This window comes from Dipodomys spectabilis, unplaced genomic scaffold (genome assembly GCF_019054845.1).
Source record: "Dipodomys spectabilis isolate Male_0828 unplaced genomic scaffold, ASM1905484v1 ptg000019l, whole genome shotgun sequence".
NCBI classification, from domain to species: domain Eukaryota; kingdom Metazoa; phylum Chordata; class Mammalia; order Rodentia; family Heteromyidae; genus Dipodomys; species Dipodomys spectabilis.
In genome coordinates, this window is record NW_024870696.1 from 8,303,982 (window position 1) to 8,316,491 (window position 12,510).

At 39.2% G+C, this 12,510-nt stretch overlaps 1 protein-coding gene across 1 annotated transcript in view; it reads right to left on the reverse strand.

Annotated features, from left to right (window-relative positions):
- Positions 1 to 1,430: 1,430 nt before the first annotated feature.
- Wdr64 (WD repeat domain 64) overlaps positions 1,431 to 12,510 on the reverse strand; it is a 120,088-nt gene continuing 109,008 nt past the window's right edge. Inside the window, exons 25-28 of the mRNA XM_042674540.1 lie at positions 10,760 to 10,865; positions 8,530 to 8,610; positions 7,211 to 7,297; positions 1,431 to 1,514 (exon numbers count right to left, since the gene is read on the reverse strand). Of these exons, the coding sequence (XP_042530474.1) occupies positions 1,431 to 1,514; positions 7,211 to 7,297; positions 8,530 to 8,610; positions 10,760 to 10,865 (358 nt within the window). The remainder of the gene's footprint in view (positions 1,515 to 7,210; positions 7,298 to 8,529; positions 8,611 to 10,759; positions 10,866 to 12,510) is intronic.

A 12,510-nucleotide genomic window follows, 5' to 3' on the forward strand; every position in this document is an offset into this window, starting at 1 on the left:
AGGAAAGAAACTTCTTGCTGAGTGTTGGTGGTTTTACATCTTTAGCTCTAGTCATGTTTTTTTTTTTTAAATAAATGTTGTAACTATACTCTTTTTCTAGAATCTTTTCTTTCATTGAGTAATTATTTTAAAATTAAAAATTTTAATTATCAATGTTTCCATTTAACATTATTTTCTTGTGTTTTGAAAATACATAAAGAGAATTCTAGAAGATAAAGGCAATATATCACATTGCTATTAGTATTAAAATTGATTCGTGACTAGAAACATAGAAATGCATATAAACATTGAATTTAGATGAATTATTTTTTTCAAGCATGTAGGACTTTAACAATTATAAAATCCTTGGCTCAGCAATGGTGCTGCTGATGCCTATAATCCTACTTCCTCAAGAAGCTGAAATCTGGAAGATCAAGGTTTGAAGCCATCCTAGGCAAATAAAGTTGGCTTAGATGCATTTCCAAAATAATCAAAGAAGAGTGCTGGAGGCACGGTTCAAGTGGTAGAGAACTTGCCTAGCAGAGCAAGAAGCCCTGAATTCAAATCCCACTGCTGCCAAAAAAATAATAGCCCACAATGTTTTGCTTGTTAAGTATCCTGGCATCTTGGGAATGGTAGATAAATGTTAACACAGAAACACTCTTAATAAACAGTCATTTTCTGAAGAGGTTTGAGTCAGCTAATTCTCAGTCTTCAATGTGATATACAATATATGCTTTTGACACATTAAAAATTGAACCCATTATCGATCACACTTAGATGCTTTCATTTTTTAGATTCATACCCACTAGTGATCTTGCTCACTATTACTACAGGCGACCTTGCTTCTATCACTAGAAGCATTAATAAAAGATGGACCCTAGTAAGCCCAGATATCATTCAAGTTCTATTTACCTACTGTCAGTTCTCAATTAAACATATTTTCTGATTTCAAGAACATTGTCTCCTAGATGACATGTCGCAAAATGAAGAAGACGGAGAGCGTGGGGCGGGTGGGCATATTTTCCTTTTAATAGTAATTTTCTTTGTACAGCACAAATAATTTGCTGCTTCGCGCACACAGTCTAATGATTCTGATTATGGATCAGGATGAACAATGGGAGAAGGTGGAAAGCTAATCATTGATAACCATATTATTTTTGATCTACTTATGCTATTGATTTCATTTACTTCCTTGTGTCCTTTGGTTGACAGTAAACAAAAGACACTGTTGATGGGCTAAGTGGATTTCCATGAGTAGAAAAAGTTGGGTTGACTGGCTGCTGTTGCTGCTTGCATGTAGGGGGAGCTCAGATGACCAGAGCTCCTCAAGCAGCCTTCTCCATCAACAGTATGGCCTAAGGACCCTGAGATGGTTGACCATCTGGTGGACTCTCATGCTCATCCAGACCTTGCCATGTTATGAGCAGCAGCCAGTTTTAACTTCCTCTTTACTTGTTCATGATGGGGAAGAATGAAGCAGCCAGATTTATCTGTGGGACTAAAGTTCTTTTCAGACTCCTCTTCCGTGTTACCTGTGAAGTAAGGGCACATGAATTAGTGGCTGGCATTATGTGACACTTTTCCAGAGCTAACTTTCACCATGATAGATTTTAATATTTAGCATAAAAGCAGAGTTATTTTATTAAATCCTGTATGACTTCAAGGAGAAGACTGTAGGAGGTGGCTCATGCCTGTAATCCCAGCTACTCAGGAGGCTGAGATCTGAGGATCTCGGTTCAAAGCCAGACCAAGCAGGAATGTCCTGAGACTCTGATCTCCAATTAACCACCAGAAAACCAGAAGTAGCAGAAGTAGCACTGTGACCCGGGGTAGAGCACTAGCCTTAAACTGAAGAGCTTAGGGACAGTGCCCAGGCCCAGAGTGCAAGACATACAACCACCACCACCACCACCAACAACAAAAAGTAGGAGGTAGGGCTGCTGAAGAGTTGCTCAAGGAAGTGGTGCTGTAGCTCAAGTGGTAGAGTGCTCGCCTTGAGCTGAAGAGCTGAGGGACAGCGCCCAGGCCCAGAGCTCAAGCCCCACGACCGACCAAAAAAAAAAAAAAAAAAAAAAAAGGTATGAAGAGTTGCTCAAATGGCTTAGCCATTCTGGAGGACGACGAAATAATCTGGAAAGGACGGATTCAAAACAAAACAAGGGACACTGTTTAGCTAATTAAGGATGAGTATTGCATTCATAACACTGGAGTCTTCTGAATGGTAGGAAAATAAAACCAGTTGGTGATCCCACAAATGAGAAATGAATTGAATTATTCTGGGAAGAAATAAACATAGAAGTTTAAATTCAGGGCCTAGGAAGGTGGCTCAGTGGTAGAGTGCTTGCCTTGCATGCATGAGGCCCCAGATTCGATTCCTTAGCACCACATAAACAGAAAAAACCAGAAGTGGCACTGTGGCTCAAATGGTAGAGCATTAGCCTTGAGCTCAAGAGCTGGGAGACAGTGGCCAGACCCAGAGTTCAAGGTCCACGACTGACAAAAACAAAAACAAAAAATGTTTAAATTCATTTAGTTAAAAAAATTGGATTGCTAGGTATTAGTGACTCATGCCTGTAATCCTGGTTTATCAGGAACCTGGATCTGAGAATCCCAGTTCAAACCCAGCCCAGGCAGACAAATCTGAGAGACTCTTTTCTCCAACTAGAAAAAAATCTAAAGATAGACATGTGACTCAAGTGGTAGAGTAGCAACCTTGAACAGAAAAGCTAAGGAAGAGGCCCTGAGTTCAAGCTGTATTATGGTCAATAATAATAATAATAATAATATAATATAATTGGGTCAAGAAATAGCTAATTTTTTTTCAGTTTTGTTCAACCAGCATTTTACCACAGGCACCATCTACATGTATTTATGGAAATGTATCAGGGCTTGGTTGTATGTGACTTTGCAACACATATCGATTACTTTTATAGTCTGAGGAAAAGAAGTGAGGAATAAAAGGGATGAGGAAATGTAACACTAAAGCTTCAAAGGTCCAGATTCAGGTTTGGATCCCACAGAGAAAGGGGAGGAGGCTCCGTTCGCTCAATCAGCACACCAAGCCCTAACTACACATTTCAATTTCATTATTTCGTTTGGACTTTTTTTTTTTTCAGTGTTTCAGTTGTCAGTTTCTTCTAAATGTTGGTGTTAAAAAGAGAATAAGTGAGATGAAGTTTGTTTGTACCTTTCTGGATTTTACATTTTAGTAGAAAAAAGTGACTTTTGAAGAAAAGATGCCATGGAAAATGTTGTCAGAAAAAAACAACAACAACAATGATTTTATGGCACAATGGCAGCTGGAGATCAGAGGATTTGAAGGAACCTAAAGCTGGGTGAGGGTATGACAGGGAGGAAGGGATTTGTCAATGTTCATTATCTAAACATTCTCAGGCTATTCTTTGTTGGAGAGTCTCAGCAGCTCTAATATCCCTGAATTATATACTATTATATTTTAAGATTCTGGCAGTAAAGTCAAACTTGTCATTTTTGTTGTTGTTTTTTGTTTCTATTTGTGCCCATCCTGGGGCTTGAACTCAGGGTCGGGATGCTGCCCCTGAACTTTTTAGGTCAAGTGCTCTACCACTTGAGCCACAATTCCACTTTTGATTTACTGGAGATAAGAGTGTTATGGACTTTTTTGCCTGAGCTCGTTTTGAATTGCGATCCTCAGATCTCAGTCTCCTAAGTAGCCAGCATGAGCTACCAGTACCCGGCCAATTTGTAGATTTTAAGCCCTGCTCTATGACAAATCTACAAAAGGTGAAAGATATTCTGTCAAACAATATATACCAAATGCAAAGTATTGGCCTAAGCACATGAATTTGATGATAAATATTAGCCATTGTCATTGACAATATTACTGAATTTAAGTGTGCGATTTTCTGAAGATAGAGTTTAAGCCCCAGTACCAGCATGAGAGAGAGAGTGAATATAGCACGGATGAAAGCAAAAGATATATTAAAAAATCCTTTGCGTCTAAACAAGTAAGTTTTCATTCTTGATGATCTCTTATGAATTATAGTAAAGTCAATTGCTTATCTGAGTGTAGGTTAGTCATTATGCATCTAGATAACCACTACTACTAATTTTTAATTTTCTTTTCTTTTTTTAATTTTAATTTTTTTATTGTGAAAATACTGTACAGAGGAGTGACAATTACATGGACAAGATAACGAGTACATTTCTTATCAAGCATTGTTGCCTCCTCTTTGTTTCCCCTTCCCATCCCTTCCCATACTCCCTCCACCTCCCCCCATACCTGATCCTCTCCCCCGACCAAAGTTGTAAAGTTCGTTTTTCGACATAACGACTTGTACATCTCATTGTTGCAATGGGTCCACCTGTATCCCTACTTAAATGATTTGTTTTTGCCCTTCCCCTCCACAAATTATACCAACATCAAATACAGTGAAAGTAGGGGTTATACCATGGGGAGAGGGACATACAAAGCAACAAAAAAATCATCTTATAAATATGTTAGAAACAATTGCATGAAAGAAAAATATATTTGAATACTTATCTTGGGGTTCATTCCCCTGACATCAACTTATCTGACCTTTTTTGCTTGACTCAGACATATTCTAGTTATTGCAAATAAAAACCATGGGACCTATGTTTCTTTGGGCCTGGCTTATTTCATTTAATATTATTTTTCCAAGTCTTTCCATTTCCTAACAAATGGGGCAATGTCATTCTTTCTGATGGAGGCATAGAATTCCATTGTGTATATATACCACATTTTCTTGATCCATTCATCTACTGAGGGGCATCTGGGTTGGTTCCATATCTTAGCTATGGTAAATAATGCTACAATAAACATAGTTGTGCTGGTAGCTTTAGTGTGGTCTTGTTTGTGATCATTTGAGTCAATGCCCAAAAGTGGGATTGCTGGGTCATAGGGAGCTCTATGTGGAGTCCTTTGAGGAACCTCCAGTAGTGCTGGTAATGCGACCAGGCCCTTCCCATGCTAAGCCAGCTAGTCTTCTACCCTGAAACTCATCTCTAACCCTTCGTGGCTAATTTGTGTGTGTGTGTGTATGTGTGTGTGTGGGGGGGGTGTCCTGGCAGTAGAACTCAGTGTCTAAGGGCTGTCCTTAGCTTTTTTGCCCAAAGATAGAACTCTACCACTTGGGCCAAAGCTCCACTTCTGGATTATTATTATAATTGAGGATGTGCTTCATGCATGTTCCTGTCTTCAATCCTCAATCTTCAGATCTCAGCCTCCTGAGGAGCTAAAATTATAGGTATGAGCCACTTGTTCCTAGCTCAAGGTTAAATGTTAATTTCTCATTGTCTTCTGTTTGTTGCTTAAGACATATTTGGTCACATTCTTCTTGTCAATATATTCTTAGAAATGTAATGTAAGTATATTTAATATTAAATGAGAAATTTTAAAGAAGAATCTATAAAACATACGAATTATAAAGCCTAACAATTCAATTTTTGATTAGCACTTAGTTTGGGATAATTTGTACTGTTGCATTACATCCAGTTTTCAAAACAATTAAAAGTAAACAATATTTTTATTGAAAAGTTTGGTATTGCTAAAATATTTTACTTGAACAATTTGCATGTTTGACTCAAGAGAATCATTTGTACATTTATTACATGTGCAAATCAACAAAATTATGGTGAAATGTTTCAGGTTAAATGAAGAAAATAGCTTTTAAAAATTGTTGTGCTGTTATCATTGCATTTGTTATTTATCATTGAATTAGATGCAGGCAATAAGAACCAATTTCCTCTTGGTGATTAATCTGATTTCACAGGAAGGAGGCTTATAAGAATTACCACACTCTCAATTTTCCTCTTGATGTTGACCTATTTTAATGACTACTTAAAGAAGCACAGGTTAAATCCCACCCATGTGAACTTCTGGCAAGAGTAAAGGATTGGGAGGGGTTTGGTTACTAGAATAAGCATGAAATTTGGAGCAAAAGATCTCAGCTTGTCTCTTAGTCTGCAACCTTTTGCAAACCCTTGCTTTAGGAGCAATCATTTTCTTTCAAGCTCTAAGATGGATCTTACAATTTCTTTGTACTTATTGTGAAATTAAGAGAATCATTTTATAAAAACACTTTGTAAAGTATTAAGCATTGAGTTAACATTCTTCTTCATACATGGAATTGTTTTTAATTGCAAAAAGATCTTTCAAGTGTTCAAGATAGCACAAAACAACATCCCATTATGGTAATATTGAGTCCCTGGGATTACTCTGCAGTAGAGGAGCAAGTGGTACTGTCTGCAGAAAGGAGAAATCCAAGGGTGTGTGGGAGAAAGGATGATGGGGTGGGGGGAAAAACAGTGGAACCAGACAAGTGGACTCTGAGGTGATTTCCACATAGAAAAATACACTATACTATAATGCAGCAAACCAGAAGCCCAGAATGAGGGCCAAAGGTTGGGGACTGGGTTGCTAATCCTCCTCTCCCCTGCCAAATCTCCAGAGATGGCGAGACTGAAAAGATGGTGAGGCTGTTCAGTGCAAATCCTTCTGTGGCATGCCTGCCACCGTTATTTACTGCATAAAGTGTAGGTTTGGAGCAGACAAATCCAAACCCTAAACCTGGGTCTGACTCCTAGAGGAAGAGCGGCCCAGCCTGGGGACAATGCTGTAAAATCCAGAGCTGGTGGTGAGTGTTGTCAGCCCAATCCTGAGGGTGGCACCACACACTTCCTGTCCTTGGACTATCTGTAGGGAGGCCCAGTTCCTATCCCTTCCTAGCCTGCCCCCTTCTTTGGCTGCAGTAGTTCAGGGTTCGTCTCTGAAACAGTTATGCTGAGGAAGATGGGCTTCTTTCTGCAGCCAAAGCCTCTAGGTGTGAAAGGCTCTCACTCGGTACATGGAAAAATTGTCTGCTGGTCAGAAGCTACGGAGGTCACAGCTCCATGTTGGAGGATGCGCAGTTACCTTCCAAAAGTGTTGCGCCTAGTTTCTAGATCAACTCAGCCACATGACCTGATGAAGCAATAGGAAAGCTTCATTCACTCAGAACTCCAGGTTCTATCTGGTTTTCTCCCTCTCTACCCAGTAAATTTATGATTTTCTTCTTGCCAAGTTAACTTACCAACATCTGCAATAGTCCTAAAAGTATGAATTGGGATAATATAATTCTAGGCTCAGTGGAGCAGAGAAATAGTTTGTAAGACAAGAGCAGAGTGGCAGGTGATGAAGTGAGATTCCACTCTGGAACCAGCACTATTAACTTACCTTGTCAGTTTGAACATGCCCTTTCTTCTTTCCATCTCCTGTCTCCTTTTGTGATTCTGAACCAATCAGTGGAAGGAACCTTAGACTAGTGGGGCTTGGGACCTAAAAGCCATAAACAGAGCAAGTTACACATACAGAAAGTGCTTCTATCCATCAACTGAATTCAGGAGGAAGATCCACTTGCTCCAAATGGAGCCTCTTTCTTGCTATCACTCTTAAGTTTAGGGGGTGAAGGTGGGGCTAGGTCCTGCTGTGTAACCCCAGCTGCTCTTGCCTCAGCCTTCCAAGTGCTGGGATTATAGGACCACACTACCTCACTGTTAAATCTTTCTACTTCACACATTGATATAAACATTTAAGATCTATGTTGAAATCAGTCTTAATATTTAGTGTGTGCTTTATTTTTTTCTTGAGTTCATTCATTCAATTTTTATCTTTGAGTTTTAAAGTTGAACTACTTTTTCCATTTTTAAAATCATCTTTAAGTAATTGGATGGGGGGTTCCAATTAAACATGTCAGTTTATCGGTATAATGCATTTTGATCAAGGTCACCTCTTTCATTGTTCTTCCCCCCATCTGTCCCACATTAGACTTTTATTACAAGTCTCTTTGTGGCTAGATTTGGAGATAGGGGTTACTAGTGAATCAGGGGTGGGATGAATCCTAAGCAGAAGGGCGGCACATGCCCAATAACAGGTCATGAGCAGACCATTGCTGCTTAAGGGATGGTAAATGATATGCCGTGGCTGGAGTGTAGGGAGAGCAAGAGGAGAATGTGGAAGCAAATGGTGTCAGAGTTCTGGCAGAGGTCAGGTCATAAGAGCTTTGTTTTTTTGGTTTTGTTTTTTTTTTTTGGTCAGTCATGGGGCCTGAACTCTGGGTCTGGGCCCTGTCCTTCAGCTCTTCAGCTCAAGGCTAGCCTCTACCACTTGAGCCACAGCTCCACTTCCGGCTTTTTCTGCTTATGTGGTGCTGAGGAATCGAACCCAGGGCCTCATGCATGCACTCTACCACTGAGCCACCTTCCCAGTCCCAGGTCATAAGAGCTTTGTATGCCAGGTGAAGACATTTGGATTTTATTTAGCAGATAATGAAGAACCACCAGGATAATAGCTACCATGTTGACCGTATGTAATGGCAGAGACAAGAGATCCAAAGCATTGGCATACAAAACTCATGGACCCTGATCACCTCTCGTTTATCAGAGGCATCAGTGAGCTTGGTGATATGATTTTCCCTAATTTGCTTATAAGCACAGGATGGTCAGGAATAAGAAGCTAGATTTTTGATTATTCTGTTATTAGGTTTCTAGTCTTAAAAACCTCTGACTTACCCTATATATAGGAAGAGAACCAAAAACAATCCCCGCCTCTCTGTTTTCAGTCATGAAACCCTCCAAGGAACACCTGTGAATCTGCAAAACAAAGCCTCTCATAAATGGCAAAATAGCATTAATGGCATTCAGGTCTTGACTTCCTCACTTCCTAGCTTTATGACCTTAGGTAAGTTCTTTCCCTGAAGACTATGATGAAATCCAATGAGATCATATAAGAAGATCACACTAAGGTGCTCTAAAGATTTTTGTACCATTATATCATTACCAGTAACAGAATGTCAAAAGGAAATGAAGAGAAAAGAAACATATAGATTAATAACACATTGAGAATGAAAAGGAAAGCAAAAACAGAACTGCTTATCAAGGTCAGATATCCTGGGTCAAATACCTTTCAACTCAACTTTATCAGGGAAGCTATTTTTAATCTTATCAGCTAGCTGAGGTATGAAGATAGCAAGCCTTGGGATGTTTGGGATATTCAATTGTTTAAAAAAGATATGAGACTTAGTAAAAGTATCCCAATTTTATGTAATATTCCACTTCTGATTTTAAAATACAACTTCTTATCTCTAAATCGAATGAGTGTTACAAGTGAATAGCACTATTTATTTCTAGGATGTACCATTTCAATCCTATTCCACAAAATAGATATTCTCCTATAACATGTTATGTACAGATGTGTGTGCAAATGATATTCTTTTAGTCATGGATGTGAGACAAACATGAACATAGAAACAATTCTGATTTGATGGAGAACATGCTAAGTGAAGATAGTATGACCTGTGAAGAGACACATCAGAAAGTCTGGGGTCTTTGGGAAAAAATACAACTAATCAATAATTATTGAGGATGTAAAATACACCTGACATATATTTTCTTGACCTCTCTCAACAGCTCTTAACACGGATACTCATATAAATAAAGTTATAAAATATTTGAAATGACACCAAAGTCCATTAGACTCCACAAGTGGCTTCTCTTCCTGTCAACCTGCCTCTGGGGAAAAGAAGTATCTAGGTTCCATTTGGGCAGAAAGGGAGGATGTGCAATAATTTTGTTTTGTTTGTAAAGTATTAAATATCTATTATACATGCAGAAGATACTGTAAAAGCGGATGACTATGATGTATGTTCAGGGAGCACTGGCGTGCAAATCTGACCACCTCAATGCCTAAGTCCTTAGAGGGTTGGCTCTGATCATACTCCTGTTCTTTGGCCTTGCATGCCATTATGGTAATCCTGAACTTTGTGTTGCCCATGTTTATTTATTTATTTATTTATTGGTTGGTTGGTCATGGGGCTTGAACTCTGGGCATGGGCGGCTCATATTCATTTGTACAGGTGAGCGTTAGGTTCATTCACTTTTTAAAATTTAAGTTTTACTATAAAGGTGATGTACTGAAGGGTTACAGTTACATAAGTCAGGCAATGAGTACAATTATTTTTCAACAGTGTCACTCCCTTGGTTCATTCACTTTTACTGCTCCCTGGCAGTCCAACTGAGGAGTATGCTAGAATTTATTAGTGAGATAAAAGCAGCACTTCCCTGAGCTTTCTTATACCTATTTCCTAAGCACATGTTCAGGACTTTCCCAGGGAATATATTTACAGGGGAGCCTATTCTTCATCAGATAATCTCACATAATGTTTAAATTATGTCATGGGCACACCATTCTTTCCATTCTCCTCCTCCTTCTCCTTTCTCCTCCTTCTTCTTTTTCCTCCCTTCTCCTCCCTCTCTCCATCTCCCTTCCTTCTCCCTTTCTCTCACCCCTCCTCCTTCCCCTCTCCACCTTTCTCCTTCTTTCTTCCTTCCTCCTCTTTCTCCTCCACCTCCTCTTTCCTGTTTCCTCCTCCTCTTTCTCTTCCTCTTCTTCCTCTTCTCTTCTTCCTCCTCCCCTCCCCTCCCCCATCTCCTAACCCCCTCCTATTTCTTCTGTATTGGGGATTGAACTCAGAGCCTTGTACTTGCTAGGCAGGAGCTCAATGGCTTGAGCCATGTCTCAGCCCCCTTCTTCATTATTTTCAAGGGAAGTTCAACTTTTTGACCCACAAAACTATAAGTATTGTATTATTTATGTCACCAAATTGATGGTGATTTGTAACAGAGGATATAAAAATGCAATATTTCTGCATATATTTGAATTAAGGAAGGTAAAAATAAAAGGCAAGATATGTACTGCTTTTGTTTGCTTTGTTGTTTGTTCTGTTTTGTTTTGATTAGCTACCTTGGGAGAAGAAAGAGACTTGAAATATTTAAAATCATGTTCCACTTCAAAGGCCTTGGGAGGTGCACGTCTAAAGAGCAGAGACATTGAGCTCATGTTTCTCCATCTGCATGTAAACGTAGAAGAAAACTGTAAGTAAATACCAGTACATCTTTTATTTTCTGCCAACAAAACTAATACACATTATGTCCTTCTCTTGAATTCCTTAGTTCTCATGGCACGAGTCCTAGTGATGCTAATTATTATTCCATTTTGCTTTGCAGACTTTCCTTTAAGGAATTCACAGCAATTTCTACCTGCCTGATCATCTCTTGAAAATTCACCACCCATTACTGAGGGGGAAAAAACTGTAATACGGACAGCAAAAACTTTCTATATGTACAATGTTTGATTTTTACATGACCTGGGAAGCTTCCTCTATAGTTGGAAAGTTAAGTACATATTTAGAAAGTCAAATGTAAGCATTAAAAGCATTTTTAAAGGCAATAGAGAATATGTCCTGAGATGGAGTCCTTCTATAGCACAAGGCCTATTTTGCTACAAGAGAAATAAAAATATTTAGTAATAACCATGTAAAAACATATCTATCAAGTAGCTATCCCAGATACAACATTCCCTTTCATGCCTACATATCTGCCATTTGCAGTAATTCTTCTGCTTATGATGCTCAATTAGTCATCTTCCTCTCCCACAAATATTTTTTGAGTGTCTACTGGCTATTGGCACTGATCTAAGAACTAGGATGACAAATGTAAAGGACAAGATCCAAGTCTTCATAAGACTCAGAGTGAACAGAAACTCACATTCACACATCAGAATACATTGTCATATATATTGAGACACACGGATGTTTCGAGACAAATGATTACCAAAAAGACAAGGCTGATCATCTTTTCCTTGGTGAACTGTTGCATCTTGGCTTTACCATAACTTTCCTACATTTTGGTCGGTCATCACCTCCAGTAATTCCATGGGAGCCTCTGAAGTCACTTAGAATTCTTCTTGATTGTGACAAGAGTGTTTTCACTTTCCACCTGAATTCTGTGTTGGTTCTGATTGCTTCTGTTTCCATTTACAGCCTTGCCACCACCCATATTATATATGGACATTGGGCCTCCCAGTGGTGACTGATTTAGTGCTTTCCTGAGGGACTTTATCTTGGACCTACTCCTCTGATGCTTCCCACTTGAGAACCATCTGGGTTGGGTCTCCAAATTCTGATTTTCAGAATCATTTCCAGGCATCTCTGGTCTCCCAAGTATTAGACATATAAACCTGTTCTAAGATCGAGCTCTGCTGATTCTGAGAACTCAGATGAGTACCAACCTCTTTCACTGTAACAAGGGCACCACCACAATCAGGCAAGAACTGAAACTGCAAAAAGTGAAAAACAGCTGCTCAAGTTCACCCTATTCTCTACTAAAGAATACTCTATTCCCTACACCTTCAAGTATTCTCAACCCTCTCAAAATACCAAACAAATCTATAAGACAATGGTTTCCTTAACTAGAGTTTGCCATCTTCAAAAAGCAGTGTGGCTGAGTGCTGGTGTCTCACATCTATAAACTTAGCTACTTAGAAGGCTGAGACCTGGAGGACTGTACAGGATGAGCCTAGCAGACAATATAGAAAAGACTCCATCTCCAAAATAACCAGTAAGAAATGAGGCCTAAGTGGCAGGGTATCAGCTGAGCAAGCACAGACCCTGAATTAAAACCCCAGTAATGTCAAGAAAGGAAGAAGGAAAGAAA